The sequence below is a fragment of the Talpa occidentalis genome, unplaced genomic scaffold (assembly GCF_014898055.3).
Source record: "Talpa occidentalis isolate TD23 unplaced genomic scaffold, MPIMG_talOcc4v2.1 talOcc4.11, whole genome shotgun sequence".
Taxonomy (NCBI): Eukaryota; Metazoa; Chordata; class Mammalia; order Eulipotyphla; family Talpidae; genus Talpa; species Talpa occidentalis.
Window position 1 is genome coordinate 22629614 of NW_023601104.1, and position 22149 is coordinate 22651762.

At 35.8% G+C, this 22149-nt stretch overlaps 1 protein-coding gene across 1 annotated transcript in view; it reads right to left on the minus strand.

Moving 5' to 3' along the window:
- Positions 1 to 22149, minus strand: part of RFX7 (regulatory factor X7) — a 99484-nt gene that overhangs the window by 19379 nt on the left and 57956 nt on the right. Inside the window, exons 3-4 of the mRNA XM_054701723.1 lie at positions 10233 to 10315; positions 8793 to 8915 (exon numbers count right to left, since the gene is read on the minus strand). Coding sequence (XP_054557698.1) covers positions 8793 to 8915; positions 10233 to 10315 — 206 coding nt within the window. The remainder of the gene's footprint in view (positions 1 to 8792; positions 8916 to 10232; positions 10316 to 22149) is intronic.

Here is a 22149-nt window from a genome sequence, read left to right on the forward strand (position 1 = left end):
CAGTTAAGGAAATAGACTAATGAAGAAGTTTGAAAGGCAAAGCTAGGAAATAAAATATATACTGTTGTACATTGTTGACAGGAATGTAGACTGGTATAGCCTCTGTAGAAAATAGTATGGAGATTTCTCAAAATTTAAAAATAGATCTGCCAAACACTAATTTGAGGGGATATATGCACTCCTATGTTCAACTGCAGCACTATTTACAATAAATTATGGAAACAACCTATGTGCCCAAAGACAGATGAGTGGATCAGAAGATACATGCGCACGCGCACACACACACACACACACAACACACACAGGAATACTACTCAGCTATAAAAAAGGGATAAACTCTTGACTGTTGCAAAAACATGGATGGAACTGGAGGGGATTAAGCTAAGTAAAATAAGTAACAAGGAGAAAGACAAATACCAGATGGTGTCACTTACATGTGGAACACAGAGAAACAAAACAAAGGAATAGGAAAAAACAAACCAATAACAAACCCTAGAAATCTGACTAGAATTGAGGCTATTGGAGAAGGGAGAGGAAAGGAGAGTAAAGTAGGGTAGGAAGCACAATGGACTATGGTGGAGGACTTTCGGTGCCTGGGTGGTGGATATGGTATGGTAAAATACTCCTGACGGGTGTGATCCTACATATCTCTAAATTATACACAATGCTGTAAAGCAATGTTACTGTAATCAAAAAAAAAAAAAAAAAAAAAAAAAAAAAAAAGAGGCAAGTATATATGCTGGGAAAAAAGTTTTAACTGACATGCACCATGTAAGTTAAGAGATGTCTAATTTTATAGCAACAAGAAAAAATGAACTTCCATTTAGAATTTGGCATTAAGAGAATAACTATGTGAACAATTTGTGTAGGTAATTATTAGCTGGAAGCTATTTATACTGGAAGCTATTTTACTGAATAATAATAAGACTGCACAAAGAGAATCTGTTGATAATAAGTTCATGTAAAAGATTGTGCCTTGAGGAGTAATTCTAGATGTTGTAACTATAACTGAATTCCACAGAATGTGGAACTCTAGATAAGTGAAACTATTTTTTATTCATGTTTAATAGGTCACTTTACCTACAATCTCAGAAGCGACAAGTAAAACAAACAATGGAAAACTGTGTTCTGTTTGCACATGCATTAAAAACACTGCAATCACACAAGAAATAGTAAAGTAGAACTGTGGAATCTGTAAGCTAAATTACACTCAAAATCATAGTTTTCAGAGATAAATAACTAAGCATTACCTGAGAAGTCTTTCTGTCAATGAATATTTGTAATGACTGATTAACTATATGATTTTTTTGAATGCTTTTGTGGCACCTATTCACCTGCTTACAAAAAAGCACTTTAATAGTGAAATAAAACAGTTATCTTGGACCTCCCTGGTGGCGCAGCGGTTGAACGCTGGGTTGCGAAGCTGCCCGCAGCCTCTGCAGTGCCAGTTCGATGCCCGGCTGCTTCCCGGCCACCGGAGGAGGGTCCCACATGGCGCGCAGACCCCTCCTGCAGCCCGCTGCTCCCCTCCGCAGTGTACTTTGGTCCTTCTGCCTGCTCTACTCCCTGCTCTGGCTCTGGCGAATTCTCTCACCCTCCTGCGCTTCTGACTGTACCCAGTGCTTGTATAAATAAATTTAAAAAAAAAAAAAAATGAATAAATAAATAAATAAAACAGGGCTATATTGTCTTTATGAATTCTCTTTATGAAACTCATGTACCACAAATCACCCCATCAGTTTTAATCTATTTACAAAATAGAGATTTAATAAAATATTAAAAAAAGGTTAAACATATAATCTAGCAAGCCCAGTTCTAGGTATATTCCCAAGAAAACTGAACACATAGGGGCCTCCCCAGTGGTGCAGCGGTTGAGCACTGGGTTGCGAAGCTGCACACAGCCTCTGCAGCGCCGGTTCGATCCCCAGCCACCTGGTGAGGGTCCCACATGGTGCGCAGACCTCTCCTGCCGCCCGCTGCTCCCCTCCGCAGTGTATTTCATCAGTCTGCCTGCTCTGCTCTCCCCTCTGGCTCTGGTGAATTCTCTCACCCTCCCGCGCTTTCCCGCGCTTCTGACTATACCCAGTGCTTGTATAAATAAATAAATAAATTAAAAAAAAAAAAAAAAAAAAAAAAAAAAACTGAACACATAACCATACAAAAATTCATAGAAAAAAACACAACACAACAAAGCAAAAATAAACAGACAACTATAAATTAGAGACATTCTGCAAGGGAGGGAGAGGGAGAGGGATCAAAATGAGGGTGGGAAGAGCACAAGGGACTATGGTGATGGAGCATGTGTGAATTGGTGATGGAAATTCTATAGGGACTACACCTGAGAAAAGGAAAGCAAACATTGTACAAAAATGAACAATGATATAAAATATATATAAATAAATTATTACAAAATTCATAGAAAAATGTTTAGAGGCAGCATATTTATACAAGTAGAAACAATGCACATGTTTATCAACTGAAGAATGCATAAACAAAACGTGGCATATTTATGTTACTGAATATTATTCAGCCTTAAAAGGGAATGAAATACTGATATAATCCCATCTATGCGAAATTTCCAGAATAGGCAAATTCACAGAGTCAAAAAGATCATTTGTTACTAGGGAATGGGAGAAAGGAAGAACTGGTAGTGATAATAGATATGGGGCTTAATTACTTTGGGAAAGTAATCAAAATATTCTGGCATAGTGGTAGCTGATGCATAATCCCATGAATAAACTGAAATTCACTCAATTGTGTAATGTCAGACACTATTCTATAATATGATTTATGTCTCAAAAGATAAAAATCTAAAAAGCGAAACAAAAATTTGTAATTGCATCTACTGTAAATAATTTTCTTAATATACAAAAAGCAGCAAATTGGGATTTTTACTGCTGAATGAATCTGAATCATATACTTTTAGACTGGGGAGTAAAAGTGACTCATTTGCTGGGACATGAGCTAGCTAATTCCATTTGCATCTCAGTAAGGTTTCACTGTTCTCAAATCATTAGCAGTGATGTAGTATACAAAAATGGTAATTTTTTTATGTTAAAAATGGCTCCAAGCCAGGTAATAGATGGGTTACAGAATTTCTTTATCTGTGATAAAAGTATTATAGTTATAAAAGCAATTGTCGTAGTCTTAGCATCATATCTATAATTCTTTCCCACTAGTATCTTTAAGATAATTTTTCTCCACCACCAACCCTTGTATTCCCTTGTCCCTTTCTCTCCCCCTACCTCTTTTTATTTCCTTTACTTTTCAGTTACCGACACAACTCCTAGATGCCACATTTCAGGAAGTACACCATTCCCACCCCATCACTCTATTGTATCACTACTTTCTTTCCTTTGTAGTTCCCATAGGTTCTACATATTTTATGTTTTTATTGCCTATGAGTCACCACTTCCATCAGCACTACCACTAGAAGGAAAGCAACTTGAGGGTAGAAACTGTGTGTATACCCCGCTCCTAGAACAGCACCTGGAAGACTGGCCTCCCCCTCAGCCCCACTTCTGTCTTATCCCTTTCCCTGCTCCCCCCTTCAACCCCAGAGTCCTCAGGAGGTATTTCGATGCCCTAGTTTTTGAAAGTGTTTTATGTTATCAAATTATCATTTTGACTTACTTTGCTATACATAATTCTATCAAATTCCCTACATTTTGTTGGAAATGATGACATTTCACCCTTTCTTATGTCTCTATATATGTATGCATGCACCACATCCTGATTCAATCACTTTTGAAGGACATGTAGGCTGCTTCCATATCCTAGCTATTGCAGCTATTGCTAATATGAATATTGTGGGAATATAAATTTTGCTGATGTTGGTTCCATATTCTGTGGAGAGTAGCACTGCTGATTCATATGGTTATTTCCATTTTAATTTTTTAAGATAAATACAGATTGCCTTCCATAATGACTTCACAAGTTCACATTCCCACAAATAGTGAAAATAGGGGTTCTGTTTTTCACTTGTTGTTGGGTATCTTTTTGACATGTACCATTCTCATGAGTGTGAGGTTTAATATGCATCTTTTATTGAAGTGACGATGAACATATTTTTCACATATCTTTTGGCTTTCTGGATATCCTCTTAGGTGGATTGTCAATTCACATTTGCTGCCCAGATTGTTAATAGGATTATTTGTTTTATTTTTGTTGAATTACGTTTTTTATCTATCTTAGATATTAATCCCATATCGACTATATAATAGGTAAACATTTTTCCCACTCAACAGTATATTTAATTGTCTTATATTTTCTTTTGCTGTAGAGAAGGTTAACTTGAAAAATCCCAATTGTTGATTTTTGTTTTTAATTTTCTTGCCAAAGGGGGTTGAGTCATCAAAAAAAATCTCTATTTCTGATATCATGGAACATATCGCCAATGCTTTTCCTCTTACAGCTGATTACTGCAGGATACATGTCTTTATCTTTTATACATTTGGAATTTTTCTTTCATTTGGAACTTGTTTATGTGCATATTATAAGTGAGCAATCCAACTTCATTGTTTTATGTGTAGCTTTCCAATTTTCCCAGCACCATTTATTAAATAGACGGTTTTTCCTCATTTTACAGACATTGATGTTTTATTATAGATTAGGTGCTGGTACATGTGTGGATTTGCTTCTGGACTTTCAATTCTGTTCCAGTTGTCCATGTATCTATTTTAGTGCTAGTATCATATTGTTTTTAAAACTGTTGCTTTATAATAAAGTTTGACGTAAGGTAACATGGTAACTTTGCTTCTCTCCTTTTTTCTAAGAGCTGCTTTTCCAACTGGAAGCCTTTTGTGGTTTCATATTAAATTTCAAATATTTTGGTTCTGTTTCTCTGGAAAATATTGCTAGGATTTTGATAGGGATTACATTAAATTTGTGTATTATTTTTGGCAAGATGGTCATCTTGGGTCTCCCCTGGTAGTGCAGCGGTTGAGCACTGGGCTGCGAAGCTGCCCGCAGCCTCTGCAGCACTGGTTTGATCCCCGGGCCACCGGCGAGGGTTCCACATGGCATGACAGACCTCTCCTGTCTGTCTCGCCCGCTGCTCCCCTCAGCAGTGTATTTCGTCAGTCTGCCTGTTCTGTTCCCATTCTGTCTCTGGTGAATCCTCTCACCCTCCCACACATCTGGCCTGTACCCTGGGGTTCTTGTATAAAATAAATAAAAAAATCTTAAAAAAAAAAAAAAAAGATGGTCACCTTGATTATATTGAGTCTCCTTATCCAGGAGCATGGGATATTCTTCCATCTTCTTATGTTGCCATCTAAGACCCCTAGTTTCTATTGTTTGTATATTAAAAAAGCTATGGATTTTAGTATGCTGATTTTGTAGTCTGACATTGCTATAGTCACTTATTGTTTTAATAGCTTTTTGATGGAGTCTTTAGGATCTTCCACATATCATATCGCCTATGAATAATGATAGTTTCATTTCTTTTTCTACTTAGAAACTCTCCTTCTACTTCCTGTTTGCCTGGTAGTACTCCAAAACCTGTAGCACTGAGTACTAATACAATTCCCCCTTCCTCTTAATCCCAAAGTTCTCATGATGTTTATTTATGTCTACTATTTTTTTTTGAAAGTGTTTTGCTGTCAAATCATCTGCTATGTAGATGTACAGTAGTTGTTTTAATCATTTGACTTACTTTGCTGCACATAATTCTCTCAAATTCTATTTTGTTGAAAATGGTTGCATTTTTACTCTTTCTTATGAATATTTTTGCATTATTCTTTCAAAATTTCAGTTATTTTTGAAATTTTTTATAATAGGAAGTTGGAGGAGAAAGTGCCCTGAAAACAAAGTAATTCTTTAGGATAAATGATGATGACAATGAAAAAAAAATTAGCAATATTAAAAAATGTTATCTTCAAAACTAGGATTTCATGAAGGTCTTGGGCAGTGTTTACTTGGCAGAGTGCCAAGGTGCATTACCTGGCAGCATTTTGGTTTTGTAAAGGGTGAAATGTTTGGTTTTTTTAGTTTTGTTCTTTTTCTGATAATGTGTACTATGGTTTTTGGCCATGTTACAATATTGGGATGTTCTTTCCAGTATGTTATTTATAAAGATCTTTCTGAGTCATTTGTAAATGATACCAAAAACTCTGTATCTAATAATACAGCTTAAAAATATATTTACCCACAATAAAGTGTCCTTATTAAAAGCTTATGTGATACTCACTTCGGCAGCACATATATTAAATGCTTATGTGGATTTTTTTGCTGAACTAAATGGCTTGGAATTTTGCTCCTATGGGTAATTCATTATTTAAGGTCTTCTTGATCCAGTAGAGATTCAGTGTAAACTGCTTCTGCTCTCGGATGGCCCATGGAGGAATACTCCGTTTGTAAAGTTGTATTTATTCATCCTCATTTTCCCTTCTTTATCCTTTAACAGAGGAACCCAGTGAAAAGTAAAAACAAAAATATCTGGACAAACTACCTTGTTAAAGGTTTGAAAAGTTGAAGTAGCCTGTACACTTTATATAAAAGGCAAATTTAATAAAGTGAAATAAAAATGCCTATGTAGCCCCTATGTAATTTCTTAATTTTATTTTAGCTGCAAAAATACAGCAGGTTATATGGCATAAATGGGGCAGGGTAGAGAAACTCCAAGTTAGGATAGTCCTATCCTACTTAGAGTATGCAGTTAGTTTGACCTCACAGGTGTCTTTCTTTCTATTATTCATAAGTGTAATTACAGAACTTAATTAAAAAACAAATATAGTGGACAGTGTTTAAACTTTTATAATTAACCATAAGTATTTGTCCTTAAAAGTTTTTCTGAAGTGGGGCCTTCCTTGTGGCATAGGGGTTAAATCTCAGTGCTATCTTTGCTGAGGCCTGAGTTTGATCTCCAGGCAGGAAGCTAACCCACATATGGCATGGCAGATCTCTCTGGTCTCGCCTGCTGCTCCCCTCAGCTGTGTATTTCAGTAAATCCACCTGTTTTGCTCCCTACTCTATTTCTGATGAATCCTCTCACATCTTGCACTTCTGGCCTATACCCCAGTTCTTCTATGCATAAATAAATAAAATAAATTTTAAAAAAATTGAAATTTTTTTTCCTGAAGCTAGGCATCAATGAATAAAAATTCATACACACTTTAATACATTAATTACATTTTGAACAGTTCTTTATATTTTTCAGACTAATTCATTTCCAATCAACAAAACAATTATTTGGTAAAAGAGGCCAACTAACACGTACTGAAATAAATATAAAGTGTCCTGATTATCACCATTTTGTTAAAATAATGTTAAAATATGGCTTATTTAAGCAATTTTATAAAGGATAGAGTGTATTGGTACCTTAAGTACTTCTTTGCTGCCAGTATAACATCAATCATACAAGTAATATGGAAAAACTAAGGATATTCAAGGCCTAAAAGAGACTAAAAATCAGTGATATTACTATTACCTACCTACCTACATCTATGTCTGTGTGTCCCTCTCTTTCATGCTTAAAAAAAGAGTCTCTAACAGACTAGGCTGGAAAATACAAAACATCTGCTTGAACAATCAAATTTCACAGATGCCGCAAGAGTTCCAACAAAATGGTATTTAGCCATAGCATTTTTTATAATGGACCAGATATAATTTCTGTTGTTGGGGGCTTTCCTGGGCTTTGTAGGATGTTAAATAGCACACCTGGTATCCACCATCTAACACAGCTTAGCTTTGACAACCATATATCTCTAGACATTGGCAAATACCTGGAGTGAGAGGGAGGGCAAATATACCTTCATGAAAACCAGTACTCTAAAGTAGTAGGTGTCAACATTGGAGAAACAGTAGGAACACTTTTAAAATTCCCAGTGCCAGTTGCACCACATGTGAATAAAACTTGAATAGGTTTTCAATAAATTACTGTATTACTGTCAGGATGAACTTTATAGACTTGGATCACACTCACTCTTAGCTTAATTTTTTAAAGGGAAAAAAAACCCAAAATTTCTTCCATTTAACATTATTTCCTTGAGTGTTTCAGATATTTTTCTCTAGACCTTCTCAAGCTGCATTCTCTTTCTTAAGGTGAAGTAATCAACATTTTGAATGAGGGTAGACAGTTTTGTTTTTAGATACCAATAACCTTCTAAGTAAGTGTAATTCCTTTGTATCACCTTATATTGGCTAACAACAGCACTTATTTGACATATAAGACTAGATTTAGCACCTATTAAGTTCTTTCCAGAAGGGCTCATTAGTTTTGATAATTTTGTTTCATGTCTGGAAATCAAATATGTATCTAACATGTGTAAGATACTGAACTTATTTGTCCATAAGTAATTCATAACATTCCAGAAACTTTTCTTTTTCTTTGATTGGTACAGAGAAGGATTAGAAAAGTTTTGGATTCATGAAAGTCTAGACTTTAAAGGTCTAAATACAAAATACAATTTAGTTTCTCCTTATGCACTAATTTATTTATTGCCTTCCAGTCTCCTTCTAACTTCAAATACAACTTTTTGTCACCTGTAGAAATCTACAAGAATCCTTTTATTCAGCAATCCTGTGTCATTATCCCTCTACCATCAAACTTTCCTCCATCATCCAAAATAACACTAGAAGTCCTTTTACTCCATAATCTTGTCCCTTATTGTGTGTGTGTTTGTGTGTGTGTATGCTACTAAGTACATGAGAGAGGGCAGGAATCTTAGAGATGTCTACATTAAATTCCCATAAATTAGTCTGGTATTCACACCAAAGATAAAACAAACCACTATATAGCATTTAAGCTCTTTAATACATCGCCATGCCTGATGTACACATATACTACTTACTTATATTCATCATAGACTTCCTGTTTCGGCAGTGAAGTCTCAGGATGTTCTTCTAGCGTATTTCGAATCCAGGAAAAGGCATGCATTTGCTGTGCCCGACTAGATGACATGGCATTCTGATCACTAATAGTAAAACAAAAGCATATAAATTAACAAGCCAAACTAAGGATGTATAATAGATGCCTAGTTATTTGTATACACATTGTCCCACTTGTGGATGTGAGCCATTTTCTACAGTTAGTGTTTGACTGAAGTTAATCCCTCCACATGGTCTATAAAGTGGCATAGGAGATAGAGCATTAAAAATATAAGCTATTGGTTTTGGCCCAAATTACTTCCTAGTGGATATTTCCTCTCTTGCTTGCCTGTTCATTTGCTTAAATTTACCAAATAATCAAACTTTCAAAGTAATGGAAAACATCAAAATCTTTCTAAACTACTGTATGCTCCAGGTTGGAATCACACCAGGTATGATCATGAAATGACAAATCTTCCTTTACAGTCTTTCTTGTAACTGACTCCCCTTTCCAGATCAATACCTCTACCAAACACCTTAGTTTTTATTATATGGCAGTGTCACTTATAAACTGTTTCTATGAAATAGTTTCATAGAAGTATTTCTATGAAATGGACACCAAAATGTTATGAAGAAAGCTCTTCTATTGATTCTGGTATTCATCTCAGTGAGTTACAAAAACAACTTATTTAATGTCAAAGAATATACTGAGCAAGTTTCTAGGACATAAAATGATTTAAGTAGTTATAAATTTTGGTACAAATTTTTTCTTGGGGGGGTGCAAGGAAGAAAAGGTCAACAGTAAATAGAATTTTTATTTCATTTCTTTTTTGTATACAATTTTAAAGTAACAAAATGTTAAAGGTAACATATATAAAAGAAATAAATTAAGAGAAATACTCAAAAAGGGTAAAGAAACTTTTTAAGAATAGAATGCATGAACTAGCAACTTCTTTCTGTACTTCCTAGACTTTTAATAATGAAAATGTAGTAATGCTTCCAAGTACTTAAAACATCTTACATTTATCATGTTGCATACAAGCATTTTTACTTTTTCTTTCTGTGATTTGCTCACCTGACAGTAGCTAAAACTCTTGTACTCTACTTTTCACAATACTTACTGTTTTTTCTCAGGTCTGTTCAATATTCACAATCCTTTACACTGTATAACTATACTAATCTGTTTATAAACTACCCAAGTTGTATTACGAGCATTTACCCAAGTGCACAAATGAGTCGGCACCATTCTAAGTAAATAATCAACTGTGATCAAACACTGAAATCATCTCTTGTCTTGCCATTCTGTTTTTTGATAATTTTAGGAATTCTGTAGAACAGTAAGAATCACAATAAACATACCACACATACAGGCAAGGGTTGTCCTATAAACATTGTAATTTGAGCAAAGGCAAAAACGGCTATACCTTTTTTCTCCATTGCTGAGACCAGAAGGCAGCTGAAGGTAGAGGTAGAGTTTCTCTAGGTCTGTAAACTTGTCAACTTCTTGCTGGTTACAAAAGATAAAAAAAAGGATCATTTAAAAAACCCTTGATTCTTCTCTAAAAAAATTTACTGAAACATCTCTACAAAAAAATTTGACTATTTAAATATAGACCAGATAACATGAATCATCTGCCAAAGAAAACAAAATCTAGAACTTTTCTCATCACTAGTTTGTTTGATAAATTTATTGCACATAAAAATAAAAATGGTATTTTCCTATTAATTTTTATATTCTAAGTATAAAAAATATTTTAACGTTCAGACAAAAGTTTCTCATTTTTAATTACATTTAAAGAAGAAGAACTGTATAATATTACAGGAAAAGTAGTTGGCTGGGGATGGGGAGACTATTATTACTTCATCTTAACTGGCTAATGGGCTTTGGTGCTCTGATAAATTTTTCTTTCAACTGTAAATAGCTAAGATGATTTCTAGAATCCTTTCCAAAATCTCAAATATCTACAGAACATATGACTGATGATGCTACTGTCACCTACAGATGACAATAGGTTTAAAATACTAAAGTAGAGCCAACAACCCTTTCCACACTACAGAGATAGAATTATTCTTTGACATGCAACAGAAGCTGCTATTTGGAGAACCAATTTGTAAAAAGTTTCACTATTGTTCTGCAACTAAATCATTTTGTCTATAAGTGTACCTTTCAAAATAATTTCTGCTGTACAGAGGTGGAATAGCTTCTTTCCCCCAACTGAGTTTGCCACATAATAGTTCTAAACATTGTCGAAAGTCCTATTACAATAAAAATATCTACAATAAAATTTTATTAGCCAGATTTCAGCAAACTCCACTACAATCGAAAATGTGTAGATTACTGGCATTTCTGGTGGCAGATTTCATTCTTAGATAATAAAGCACAGATCAAACAATAGAACCAATTAAAAAAACCCTTATAACGGTGTAACTCAGCCTATTATAATTCTTACCAGAATTCATTCTCAAAAGGTTAATCATCCACACAATGATTTAATCTATCAATTACATGCAAATAAAGACCGAATCCACTTTTTTTTCCATCCCTTTGTTTATGGAGTATTTTCAACTAGTTGTTGTTCTAATACTTATAGATATACCAGTAATTTCATACATACTTCTCCCCTCAAAGAAACAAAACACACACACACACATTTCCTTTCTCAGCTGTTACTTAGCACCTTCGTTTCTCCAGTCCCCCAGTGTTCAGTGTTGGAGTCTGCTTAATTTTGCTCTTCTTGGTGAATTCCACTTTAATCTTTTATTTATCCCTCTTAACTCTCATATTCTTCTAGTTTCTTAAATTTGACTACCACCATATTAGTCTAGGTCTTCAGTTGTTTGTCTTTCAACAAAAATGAGAATTCATGGGCCTCCCTGGTGGCACAGAGGTTGAGCGCTGGGTTGCAAAGCTGCCTGCAGCCTCTGCAGCCTGTTTGATGCCCAGCTGTCGGGTGAGGGTCCCACATGGCGCACAGACCTCTCCTGCCGCCTGCTGCTACCCTCAGCAGTGTACTTCGTCTGCCTGCCTGTTCTGCTCCCTGCTCTGGCTCTGGTGAATTCTCTCACCCTCCCGCGCTTCTGACTGTACCCAGTGCTTGTGTAAATAAATAAATCAATCTTTTTTTTTTTAAAAATGAGAATTCATTACTCATTTATTTGTTCATTAATCTTTTTGTGCTATGCTCTACAAATGATAAATATGAACTTATACTGTGTGTCTCTGGAAATACACAGAAGAACAACCTAACAATAGTTCTCACCCTTAAGGAACTTAGAAAGATTCCTACATTACTAAAATTTCTAATCAGCTTGTACCCTTACCTTCAACTTCTCTTCTTGTTTGCCTAAAATATAGTTCCTAAAATACTTTTTGCTGGATATTATTATCATCATCCATTAATATTAACAATGCAATCATATAAAATCTGTATGTTACACTAAAAAAGTATAAATATCACTATGGGCGAAGTCTGAGAAAATGTAATATAAAACAATTTTTGATGACTAATAAAAAAAACTTCATACTACAGAAGAAACCTTGCATTCTACACAGTTTTCAAATTTTATAAATACTAGAGGAAAGAAAAGAGAATTTCAGAATAGAGAAGAAATGCCAGAGGAATTCAGAATATAATTTAAGAAAGGAATAAGGAGCCAAAGTGATGATTTAAAGATGGATGTACAAAAAAAAAAGTGTTGAAAAAGATCAAGCCCATAGTCCCGTTTTTTCCCCCTCAAATAAAGAACTCTTAATAGAAACTGTCAGTTATTATTTCATTTGTTGGGGAAGGGGCTCAACACAAATATTTGGACAGTTCACTAACGCTGCTATAAAAATTCTACGAAGCAAATGAAACAAAACGAGTCATGGCATTCTAGTTCAACAAGTCTGAGTTCACCATGAAGATGTCTGATTTTAGAATACACTATCATTTATGGCTGATCATTATCTTTCAAAACAATTACCAGTGGTTCAAAAAAGATTTTAACCTTATTTGTTACCAAGGGAAGACTATCACGTGGTAAGTATGTTAAACATCAGATTATTTGATATGCTTTGTAAAGTTTTAAATGTTAAGAATAAAAGTTTTCTGTTTCATACTTAGATTCACTGGTTGTCTAAAAAACTGGATATTTGGCTGAATTTCTGAAATAAAAGATAAAACTGGTCTATTTTCAGAGTATTAGAAAAAAAGATGAACTGTGCAAACTTTTAAAGTTCTAATCTTTTAAATTAGCCATACAATGAAGTACTGATACATGTCTAGAACATGAATGAATCTTGAAAGCATTATTCTAACTAAAAGATGCCAGACATGAAGACTACAAATTGTATGATTCCATTTCTATGAACTATCTATAATAGGCAAATTCAGAGAGGGAAAGATTAATAGTTGCTAGGACTAGAGTAAATAAATTAAATATTAACAATGGTGAATTTTCCATTATGTGTGCTTTACAACAATGAAAAATTACAATTTTTAATAGAGCTTAAAAGATTTGACAAGCCTATCTGATTATTTAACATGAAACTTCTAATGACAAACATTAAAATCCGTATTTGTTAGGTTTAAAGGTCTTCATATTCTTAAGTGGAAGAAATTCTCAAACTGAAAATAGTTCTAAGTTTAGGAGGAACCACAAATAATATCTAGTCTGCTGAATGAACCCAAGTTACAATCTCCCTTTTCCAACCACTATTGAGGTTGATGATCTTTCCTGAAAGCTTATTACATGTGTCGCTTATATATTTCAATCACTGCATTGCAAGAAGACATCCAAAAGGAATATTTGAACTAAAATTTGATTTAGATGTCAAAACATTCCAGTAAACCATTTTGGAGAATTTTTATTAAAAATCTCCATTTACTCCCAAATAAATGAGCAGATCTTTTGTGAAATCATCCCAATTACATAAACATATATTCATGAGGCTGTTTTTTGAACCTCTGGCTACAAAAACAAATCTTTTGCTATCAATTTAATGTTACAAATGACCTACATGGTTATTTGATATTGCACATCCTGTACTGAAACAATTATAGCAAACATTAGATTCAACATTCACTTTGATATCGTGATACTGGGGCAAACAAAGGTGTGATGCAAAACTGCACAAAATCAAGTTACTTTTGGAGGTCCAAAGTGAGGTTTGGTTTTTCCAATCCTACCACTCAATCCTCTTCCCTTCTGAAGCTTTGGCTGATAAAGAACTACTAACATGGACTACTTAATTCCTTTTAAGGTGCACGTAAAGTGCTGAGAAAAACATGGGACAGAGACACAGCTCATCAAATAATCCATTTGCTCACCAACATTTCTCAGCCTCCCTTTACAATTAGCTTGGGCCATGAACTGAGTGCAAATGATGTAGTTTATTTCTCAGCTGACCGTTAAAAATCAATGTTATTACTTCTAACCTTTCTTTGCCTTTGTAGCACCCTGGAAGTCATGTATTTCTCTGGTGAGGCTAAGACAGCAATGGCTGTCACTGTGGGTTTGCAATGGATTATACAGAACAGGGCAGGCCTTCATGGATTTGTACAGTACATATTTGAACAACAATTCTTGCGGTCAGGTCTCTGATATTTCCGGCTTACTTTGTTAAGAAAGCATAGTCTAGCTCATCCCAACTGATACATAAAGTTAGACATTTCCCTCTAGCACATTTGAGAGAACTGAAGACCTCTTTTATATATGCAGATTAAAATGTGGGGAGAGGCAAAAGGCTCCTCTGTATAATTATAAAAGCTTTCCTTATACATTTTTAGAATAGTATTTAACTTGTTACAAAATTGCAAATTATATTAACAAGAACATAAGATATTTATGCTTATCAAAACTGGACATGGGGAAAAAAAAAAAAAGGTTGAGAAGTACCAGTTCAAAATATATAGCCTTCATGTTTTTACACAATTTTTACTTTAAAAAAAAAAAAAAAGCCTAGTTAAAAATTTAACTCTAATATGCTTTGTACACATGATCCTAGAGTATGTCTGTTTCTCTACTCTGGGCCAAACCAATTACTCAGGAATTTATACTCAATAAAGTAATATTTGCTTATTGTTTAAAAAATATTTTTCAGTATCTAATTTTATCCTCCCCCTCCTGCCCCCAACAACCAGACTGAAGATCCTGGTATGTCCAAACTCAATCACCTTTTGAGGCAGAATCCTAAAAGACAGAATTTTAGAATTCTTTTAGGGAATTCTTTAGTAGGCTAATATCCTTTTAATAGTATTTGAAAAAAAAATCAAGATATTATAAGAAGTTTAAGAAATAATTTACTCTTTTCAAATAAAAGCCTATGTTTGATAAAATTTGCATTATATACTCTCCTGCCAAAGATCTGATATAAGCAATAATACATTTCAGAATAATATTTATATAATAATACTTATCATGATACCAGGTGGCATTTTGAATATCTTATTACCAGAACTTGAAGATCTTCAAGCAGATGGCAAAGAAACATTGTTCCCAGTATTTACTGGCACAGAATACAGTTAGTTATAAGTCAGTCTGAATGAAGAGAACTGCTTCTATCTTTAGAAATCATCTTCAATTCAGGTTTACTCTGCAATTTCAAGTGCTAATAAGAAGTACTTTCTCCTGTTTGAAATAAACTTCTCCGTAGTAATATATTTCCTGTTATGAAAATCTTCCTTCTCAGGTATTATTTAGGTGTGGTTTTTTTTTTTTTGTATAAATCTTTTTTTTTTTAAAGATTTATTTATTTATATAAGCACTGGGTACAGTCAGAAGCACGGGAGGGTGAGAGAATTCACCAGAGCCAGAGCAGGGAGCAGAACAGGCAGAAGGACAAAGTACACTGCTGAGGGGAGCAGTGGGTGGCAGGAGAGGTCTGCATGCCTTGTGGGACCCTCGCCTGGCGGCCAGGGATTAAACCGGTGCTGCAGAGGCTGCAGGCAGCTTCACAACCCAGAGCTCAACCGCTGTGCCACCAGGGAGGCCCTAGGTGTTGTTGTTGTTTTTTTAAACAACAAGATCATGAAACTAATGCATACAAAACATACAACTTAACCACCAGATTAATAACAACAATTATGAATGTAATTTCAGGAGCTTTCATGCTAAAATTATTTATAGGAATCATCATCTTCACTTTTGAAAGAAGCAGACATTCTCCTGATGAGGTGCATAAACAACTTCCAAAGAACTGGCCAGGCTGACATTAACTGAGTTCTAATGGAAAAGGACCAGCCAAGCAGGATATCCTGTCCATAACTGGTCCATTAAACCTTAGTTTTCAAACTCGTATTAGAAAAAGTTATTTTAAAAAAGGTTTAACATAAACTTGTATTCAGAATATATAGCTTAAAATCCAATAACCTAAATTCTCAAGTTTTACTGCCTCTTTGATTAAGTAACCATGTATGGATGGAAAACATATATACTGATAACCTTATGAACCATATGAATATGTCTACCTGATTTTATAAAAAAAAAAACAAACAAAAAACCCAAAATATAAAAATAATTCTAAGTTATCTCCCCTCCCTTAGGTGACAATGACTCATAAGTACAATTACTAAAAGGCCGCTTTTTTTATTAGCATTACTGATAAAAGGACCAAAAGGGGGAAAGTTGAACCATATTTTGTATAATCTTTTTTAATTTACGGAAAAAAATCAACATATCTGGTATTATATTCTCTTAGGCTCCATTAGTTGTGAAATCTGTCCTTCCACAGAATTGAAAAAGGAAGGCAGAGGAAAAGGTCAAGATGTAAGGACTCTTTTTTCCCCAATCTTACTGCTTAGAATAGCAGATTACTAACCTGCTAATGAGAATTAAGTGTGTGTGTGGGTGTATGTGATTTTCTACCGAGTTGCCTACTACAAACAATGTAAGAAATAACTTTTTCTATTCAAGGCTCTAGAAAATACAAATCAAATAAAGAGTAATTTTTATTATACTTTTATTATGTTAGGATTTACTCTATAAACCTACTACACGAGATGTAAAATGAGAATGGTTTAATTTTCTGCTCAAAGTTTCTATTCTGAAACAGATAATATGATCTGAGTTCATCTGAAAGACATCATTTACTAGGGTACAGTTAAGGAAAAATGAAGCAAGTCTGAAAAGCAAGTTTCAGCAAAAGCCAAAATATATTTCTCAGTCTGTCTTCTTATTAATTTTGCTGGGTGACTTAGGGAATTTAGACCAATTTGAAAAACAGCCAACAAGCAAACAAAAAAACCCTTTCAACTTGCCTGAACTATAATCAAACTTAGAGAAACTGGGGGTGGGGGGTGCAATGTAAGCACTAAAAATTCACACCCCCAGATGGATAGATTAGAAGGTTCTGTACATCAAGTGTTTAGATTAAATTATAAAAGAAAAAAGTTAGAGAGAGTGCCAAGGACATTAACTGTATCTAACAGAGGTAATTTTTAATGAATGTAATTTAAAATATACTGGTATCTTTTAGGGATTAATAGTAAAAAAGGAAGCTGAATCTCTAAAACTGAAACTACAAAGTAGCATGTATCTTGGCTATTTAAGCACCAGAATAACCAAGGACCAACTGAAATACTGAGACAAGGGCATATTGCAAAAGTACTCACAGTAGATATTTGGGTTCAAATAGGCAGAGGGTACCCAAACCAAATGATTTGAGTCCATCCGAAATAGGATTCAAATGAGAGCCAGCTCTAGAGAGAACACATCAGCCCACAGTAAATTTCCTTAAAAGGTGACAATCATGTAGTCCCTCTCTGGATCACTGAGGTGAGGCAGTCTCTGTATGTTGCTTGAAAAGACCCTATGGCTCTACTGATGGTCAGTGATAGTGGTGGAAGCACTGGGAAGAAGGATAAGGTTTAGATCTTTCTAGTCATCCTGTTTAACTTTTTTCGTAATGGAAAAAGAATGGTCCCTGAGAGCCCAGTTACTATTGGGTCGTCGGAAAAGTCACGACGCATTTTTGCTTGAAAAACAGAAAAAAAAAAAACTCATCATGACTTTTCTGACGACCCAGTATTATGATTCCAAAAAACTGGTTTTCTAGGTAATTCTTCAAGATTATAGAGGAAAAGTCACTTCTTCAATTCCCGTCTCTCTGCTCCCAGTGACCTTTTCTAATTTCTCAGGGTTTTCTTTTCTGTAAGTTTGAAATGAAAGCTAAGATGGATAAAGTAGAATACTTTAAGAGTTCATTTGCTTTCCTTCAGAATACACTTTTGTGTAAAATGCCATCCTTTGAAAATAAACTCATTAATGAAAACTGAGGTTTTTTATTTTCAGGTAATAGATTGCCATTATATTCTTTCCTATTGCTTTTTGTGACAGTTAAGTATATTTGAAAATTAGTTGACAAAGGTTAGGGCATTCTTCATAATTATGAAAGAAGAAAGTTACAGAACTCAAAATTTGGATGGTAGTAGCACTTTAGTCCACTTGAGTACCTACCAGGAAGAAAACAACCAAAGAATATTTTAACTGTATTATTCTCCTATACCAAAAAGTGAATAAAATAATGCGTGTGCTTAGTATATGTAATATGTATATTATACATAACATCCATCCATCCATCCATCCATCCATCCATCCATCCATCCATCCATCCATCCATCCATCTTCCATCCATCCGTCCATCTGGAATAATAGGTTCAAAATTCCTTAAATGGCAGTCTCACATTCCTTAAATGGGTCAGTAAGTTGACCTTGGTCATCATTTAGCTTTCAGTGGCAGCAGGATGTCATTTGAGAAAGCACACTTTCTCCAGTAAAGGAAGAATGGGAGGAAGATAGTCTTTTCAAATGGTATTCCCCACATTTATGCCCCCTCAATGATATAAATTTCTAGGGGGCAGGAGAGGAGGTGTGCCTCTTGTTAGGAATTATCCCATGGGAGAGTTACTCAGATTTACTCCTGGGAGTGTTACTAGAACCCAGCTGCCTCAGTGGCAGGAGCCGGCAGCAGCAGCGATGGTGTTCTCTCATCCTGCTGCTCTACCACAGGTCAGTTGTGGCAGTTGCTCCTCAGAGCCTAGCAACTGCTTTTTTGTCAATTGTGGGAGTTGCTTCTCAGAGCCCTTTTATGCAACCATGTACTTCCTGGATTGTGCAACGGACCAATCAGGTGTGCGCTATGAGTTGACTGGTGCTAAATGGTCCAATCAGCCACAGGATGGAAAAATGGTCCAATCAGAGTTGTGGGTGGAGCAGCCTGAAAGAGGATCTAACCCAGGGTCAGAGGGAGCTAAGAACAGATGGTTTCAGCCTCAGAAGAAAGAAGAAAGATCAGAAGCTGAAAGAAAAAGAAAAGAAGCATTCAATCTCCAAGAAGGAAGAGAAGCCAACCAAAGACCTCTGTCAGAGACTGGGTCTCCTGTCCTGTCTCTGACATTGCATGAAGGGAGCACCAAAGGCCCTGAGCCTGGTATCTTAAAGAGCTCGTTTGTAGTTGGGGTTGTCCAACAACTCACAAAGAGCTGTTAACACTTGGTGTCTCTGACACTGCCTCTGGGGGACCAGTAGCGACCATTACTACTGGCCAGTGCTGTCCGGCACTCATGATGACCACTGGCAACCATCACTGACACTATCTGGGTGAGAAAGCCAGTCACCTGTGGCTATAGTAAGCTCTTTGTTTCCCCTGTTTGTAGAATAAACCCCATGGTTGTCATTTTTGGACCCTGAGGTCTCTTGCCATTGTGCATGCGGGTGAGAACACATAATGACCTGTTCTCGGCTTGGCTATAGTTCATAGACCCCTACTGTGTAGGTGTTGTATTGCTATAGCCCTTGGTTTTGGTTTTGGCCTTCTGGGGGATGCTCTTGTCTTAGAATCCAGGCAGCTGGCTAGGCCATTCTGGCCTGTCTGGGTATCTCATCTTCCTCTTGCACTACCTACCAAGCACCCCTGTTTTAGCAGCATTATTAACAGCCTGGTTCTCAGGAAGCAGATATCCTAAATACTTAGGTATCTTTTAGTTTTCACCCAACACTTGAGCAATAAGTAGGCACATGGTTTTAAAACAATAGCCATGTGACAGACTTGGAAAGTTTAAAAATTGAATGCTCATTCATTCATTTATCCAGCACTGAGTTCTTATTATGCTTTAAGTTATGACCTAACATTTTATACCAGGTAGACAATCAACAAAATTTAAAAGTAAAACACTATTACATGAAGATGATAATTGCTATGAAGAGAAAAGTATTGGAAGATGTTAAAACTAAAACAAACAAACAAACAAAAAAAACGTGGTCAGGGAAAGCTTCATTGGGAAGAAGATTAAATGTTTTGTACAGTGGCTAATATAATAGTAAAGATTCTCAAGAGTCACGATTCTTCTCTGTTCTATTCTAGTTTTTGCTATCCATTGACTGGCTGTAGGAACAGCCAGCCAGGGTAAGAACAGTAGCAAGAGTTCACATAAGTAAGACAAATATAGTGGTTGTTTTCTCACTATCTATTCTTATACACATTATAATGGTTCCCCCAACCCTGTAAAGAATGGCTCTTGGAAGAATCTTGCCACAAAAGAGGCACAAACTTAAATGTGAGTCAGGTAATGGACAAATTAGAGAGCACATGTCACGTCTGTGAGGGATAACTGCTACTTAGGTCCAGCCAACTGTTGTCACATGGAAATTATTGTTGAGTGTCTTAAGTTCTCAAGAGAAAAAGAGACATCAAATTTTTTCATGAGCCTTCCCAATACTTGTTCATAAAACCAATGTTAAAATTAAGGGCCAAATAAAACACCTCTGTGGAACAGATCTATCCTGTGGTTTTCCAGTTTAGCTTCTTTAGTCTATAGGGCTTGTAGCTGATTGCTTGCAGGACCAAACAGTGTTTGTTCCGCAAGCACCAGAATGGTTAGATTTGCTGGACCAGGTTTGCCTCATTATCCAGTCCGTTTCTAAGCAACCATATGTTTTAAAATCAAGACTCTCTGGAACCCCACTACCTGCAGCCATGACACTCATCCATTTTGTCTTTTTCAGTGTCTCTGACATAACTGTCCTTGTGGAAATTGCAGACAACTAGCTGTGGGTTTGAATTTGGTCACTTCTGGAAGGATTGCAAAAACTCTCAAGGATGCTGGTCTAGCCATGACAGATGTCTCTGAGCTGACAGGACTTCCTGAAATGTCTGAGGGGGAGAGGCATGTGAAAACCTTGCATCCTGCAGTCCACACTGGAATCTTGGCTCATAATATCCCAGAAGACAATTCCAATTTGGCCAGACTTGATTTCACTCATACAAGAGTTGTCATTTGTAATCTGTATCCCTTTGTGAAAATTGTGGCTTCTCCAGATTACTACTGGGAAGCTGTTGGCAGAGTGATACTGATGGAGTCATCCTACTCAGAGCAGCAGCCCAAAACCAAACCTGAACAGCAATTGTGTGTGAACCAGAGGACCAAGTGGCTGTGTCCATGGAAATGCAGGCTCTGACAGTAAGGGCACCAATTAACCAAGACGCCAGTTAGCCTTGAAGGCTTTTACTCATGTGGTACAATAAATGAAGCAAAGAAGTAAAGGAATACCTCAGATGCTCCTGAGGTGTGGAACGAACCCTCATCAAACTTCTGCCAGACTGCATACACTGAATCCCAAGCTTTCCATCACAGTTCTAAATGGAGTCCCTAGACATAAACTTGTGTGATGCTATGAAAATGCCTGGCAGCTGATAAAGGAACTCAAAGAAGCTTTAGGCATTCCAGCTGCTGCCTGTTTTAAATATGTCAATTCCAGGTGCTGCTGCTGGAATTCCACTTAGTGAAGGTGAGGCCAAAGTCTGTATGGTCCATTATTTGTACAAAACCTTTACAGCCATATCAACTGCATATGCAAGAGCAAGAAGGGCTGATATGATGTTTTCATTTGGTGACTTTATTGCATATTATCTGATGTTTGTGATGTCCCTACTGCCAAAATTATCCAATGATACTGTTGGCCTCAGCATATGAAGAAGATTTGCAAAAACTTTCTAAAAAGAAAAATGAGAGGTACTGTGTCACTCAGATCAGTCTTATAAAGAAGATGAAAATGAAGTTCAAACTCTCTTTGGTCTTCATTTAAACTAGAAGAGAAATAATGGTGCCACTGAAAGTTCATTATTTAGCAGTGGGGTGACAAGAATAAAGATTTGCCAGAAGCTATGTTCCAATAGCTCACTGTCACCACCAATCTTCAAGTATGTTCAGTATAACTTTGTGTGTTATGCCAAGAATGGTTAAGTTACTGGTACTGGAGCAGGACAGCAGTCTTGGATTCAGTGCACAATGCTTGCAGTGCTTTCAATAAAGTTTGAAACTGGAGTGAAGAGAGCAGAAATATACAATGCCATCAATCAAT